Consider the following 4,142-nt stretch of genomic DNA (forward strand, 5'->3'; position numbering starts at 1 on the left):
CGGCCGTTTAACGACCAGCCGACGTTCCATTATCGATTATGCTCGGTTATGTGCAAACACTCCCCCGCGATAACGCCGCGTGTCGAATCGGAAACACGGCTAAACACTCGCGATTTCCATGCGTGTGAAGGGGGAGGACGTCGTTCTGGAGGGATTGGAGCGAAGGAACGTTCGATGGGTTTTGGGTAACGAGGTCGAGCCTGATTACTTACGAAGCCGAGGAACTGGGTTAGTCGAAGGACGTCGAGAGGAAATGGTGAACGATTCAGGAAAAAGGGGAATTCCGATCGATTTCGTTCGCTCGAATGAGGATGTGAACGAGAATCGTGAGACTTTTCGCGGTGAAAGTAAAAGTTGTGATGCGATTTCGAAATTTGTTATTACCTTTTTCTTGAATGGATAAATACAGATTTCGATTCAATTAAGGATTCGATTATTCGTTTTATTTGATTTTGGGCTAAAATTTAATTCATTTCGAGGAAATATTTTCATTTAATTTCAATTTTGATACAAAATGGATTTGCGTCCTTGTTTTTCAAAATTTTCAATATTTATTTACATTTCTACAAATCTTTCTAAGTCATTGGATATAATTAACAAATATTTAAACGTTAATTATATAATTATTGTAAAATCAATTTCTTTTTTAAACTAGCTAAACTAATAATAAAAAATCTCTCAAACGTATAATAACAGGAAAAAAAAAAGGTTTACTTGATACGTTTCACGAAAACTTTTTACTTTTCAAAATCTTAAAAAAAAAAAAGAAATAAATATCCTCGTTTGAAGAACACACACATATTCTAACCTTCGAAACAAGTAAACAAATCGATCCTATCGAACCAATAATCTGAATCTCCTCTGAAGAAAATTGATTAAAATTATCGGATATATCACTCACCTCGTGCGCCTGGTCCTCGATACTCCTGAGAACCGCAAGATTCCTTATAGTCGCGCGGCGGGACTCGAACGATGATTCGAGCCTGGTGGCTGCGTTCCCGACCTCCTCCACCAGCCTCCGTGCCCGTTTCACCGACAATCTGGAAAGATAAAAGGGAGGCGTCGTAATCGGTGACGCACCGTTAGGAATTCCCCCTGGTGGCTTGGCTTATCGCCAACGAAACATCGAACGCTAACCAGCGCCGCTCGTCCCTTCGGCACCGCGAGTGGGCGCTAAACACGACACAGACATTATCGTCTTCGTTATAAAACGTCCCTCCCCGTCACACGGTTTCCATGTCCACGTGGAAATATGTAAGCATTCGCGTCCCGACAACCTCTTCTTCCGCTAAGTTCGCCGCTAAGACGAGGCGATGAGAATTCTTGGGGAAGAGACGTCGTTGAAAGGAACGGCGAGAAGTATATATGGTATAAGGAGCTCGACGAGAGGTGAATTAATAGGCGAATATTTCGTGGAGAGATGCGTTGAATAATTAACAATCCGCCGCCTCGAGTCTTGCGGAAATCTAATGATTTTAATTCTTTCGAACTGGGAAATGTACAAATAATTAATGAAAATTGTCATAGTTACGAAGATTGGTTGAAAAGTAATCGTGTAAAAATAATGTATTTGTAATTTTGAAATAGAATGTAAAAGATATTGTGTTAATGTACAAAATTTAATTACTTACTTATGAGTGATATAGTTTTTAAAATAGTAAGTTATTTTATCAGAATGCAATTACGTTTTTTTTCAGTTTCTTTTGTATGTCAAAAAGAAAGGATATTCATTTTAGAATGGAAAAAGCGAAAGGGATAATGAAATTTTGGATTTGGAATAAATTGCAAGAATATTTTAGTGACTTTTGTTTTCCAGGTATATATTTATTACTTTTCAATCAATCCTCGTGTAAATTTTAATTTAACTTTTAAAGGATCTAATGTTTGCATAATAAATTAATAGATATAATAATCACAAAAACACAAAAGTTGATGTACAAAAAAGTTGATTGAAACTTGTTTGTTAAATTATAATTTAAATTTAATTTGTATATCGACTTTCATATTTTTGTTTTCTCTTGAATCGATCCTTCGAAAATATTCCACGAATATATTAACATTCTTGTAAATATGCTATGTATATATCTTACAAAAAATTAGTATTAAAGTTGTAACCACTATAGTCACTTTTCGATTCTTCTAAATATTAAACTTAATGTAAAAAGCAAAATTATGAAATTTTAAAAAAAATCTACGCGTACAAATATTATTAAAATTTATACACGATATATTATGCGAAAAATCAAAGGTTATACAATATATGTATAACTCAAACAAATAAATTTATTATCGTTCTGTTAAATGTACCCCACGTTTCGTCTTTGATCAATACTTCAAAAATCAACAAAGACGGTTCACGATTCTGTTTAGTTAGTTTAAAGACTATTATAAGTCGATTACTTTCTAACCTAATGTAATCGAGATGAATAAGGGGTGCCGCGCGTTCCTCTAGAGAAGCGATCGCTTCCTCAGCATCTCGAGACGTTCTTCTCAATGAAGGATCCGTCAGGAGCCGACCGAGAGGCGTCAACGTGCCGGACAGGGTAGTGCATTCCTTCAGTTCTGACATTTCGAGGGCGAGTCTGCGACCAGCCGATTGCCATTCCGCCATTAATCCATCGTAGTCCTGCAAGACAATATATTGAGTGCAATAGATGTAAAAATGAAAAATATAAAAAGATCGATTAATTTTGATGGAATATTATTAATAATTTTCGAATAATTCGATGATGAATATAAATATAATTGTTTTATTTTCGTCTATTCTTACACACGAATTTGTATTTAATAAGTTACGTTCAATTGTAATGAAATTCTCGTAATATTAAATGGACGTGTTTGGCCTTGCTACGATCATTAAATTTTTAACATAAAAAGAAAATCATTGAAGGATTGAAACGAGAAGATGTGTAATTAAGAAAGATACTTTCAGAATTAGAAAAATTGAAAAGGAAAAATAGCAATACCAATAGCCAATTGACTTATTGTAATAGATATGATCTATGACAAATTTCAGTCCTATAAAATTATTCATGTGCAAATGCATGCTTTTCTCCTAGTATTAGAAATCATTTAATAGCATTCTTCTATATCCAAAGATTATTTACACATACAATATCCGGAAAAAAAAAAAATTCACATTCACTGTGATATGTTTAGTTAGTTGTATTATAATAATACAAGAAACAATGATATAATCAATTTACAAATAGAGAGTTACAGAAGTCAATTAATATAAATCATATTTTCTGAAAATTTCTACTCATAAGTGGCTAAACTACTGAAGTTACTTAATTGATTTGTCAATTGAAAGTTTCATCAATAAAAATATTATTGTACTATGTAAATCATTCTCAGAGAATATATTATGTATTATGTATTATTGATTGGCTTCTGAATCTTTCTTTTATATAATTCTTAAACTATTATATGAACACAATTATACTTGTTTATGAATTAAACATATCACGATATATATTTTTATCAAGATATTAATGATGAATTGAATTATATCAATTTCAATAACGTTAAGATATCAATTAAATTCAATAATCAAATATATTTAAATAAGACAATCTCGGTTTAAATTTGCAACATTGATCATTCATTCATAATTCTGTCATAATTCTTTTTAACTTTTTACACAATTACTCGAGTTTCTCGAATCTTTGTCATTGTTCAAATAACTGTTAAGGTTGAAAAAGTTTAACAGATGATTTATCGTGAAAAACAATTAGAAGAATCGATTAGAATGAAAAATTATTCACTACAACCATTTATTATACCCACAAAACGTTTTAAAATTGATTTTGATTGTTCATATATCCGACATTAAAAAAGATATTGATTCGTAATTAATTATCATGATATATGTAATAAATATCTGTTATTTGGAAATAAAAAAGAAGAAAAAGGAAAATATAATATATACGAGATATTAAATTAATAATCGGTTATCGATCAATGAATATCAATTCTAATCAATCAATGATCAAGTAATAATCTAACAACGAAATAATCAATCAATGACTAATTAATATAATATATTAATAATAATATAATAATATAATATAATAATATAATAATAAAATATAATATAATATAATATATAATATTTCAATATATATATATATATATATATA

At 30.9% G+C, this 4,142-nt stretch overlaps 1 protein-coding gene across 2 annotated transcripts in view; it reads right to left on the minus strand.

Annotated features, from left to right (window-relative positions):
• LOC102677970 (puratrophin-1-like) overlaps window positions 1-4,142 on the minus strand; it is a 217,670-nt gene that overhangs the window by 134,003 nt on the left and 79,525 nt on the right. For both annotated transcript variants that reach the window (XM_031508933.1, XM_006612466.2), the window contains exons 7-8: window positions 2,409-2,626; window positions 902-1,040 (exon numbers count right to left, since the gene is read on the minus strand). In XM_031508933.1, coding sequence (XP_031364793.1) covers window positions 902-1,040; window positions 2,409-2,626 — 357 coding nt within the window. The remainder of the gene's footprint in view (window positions 1-901; window positions 1,041-2,408; window positions 2,627-4,142) is intronic.

The sequence above is a fragment of the Apis dorsata genome, unplaced genomic scaffold (assembly GCF_000469605.1).
Source record: "Apis dorsata unplaced genomic scaffold, Apis dorsata 1.3 scaffold_113, whole genome shotgun sequence".
In the NCBI taxonomy this organism is placed as follows: Eukaryota; Metazoa; Arthropoda; class Insecta; order Hymenoptera; family Apidae; genus Apis; species Apis dorsata.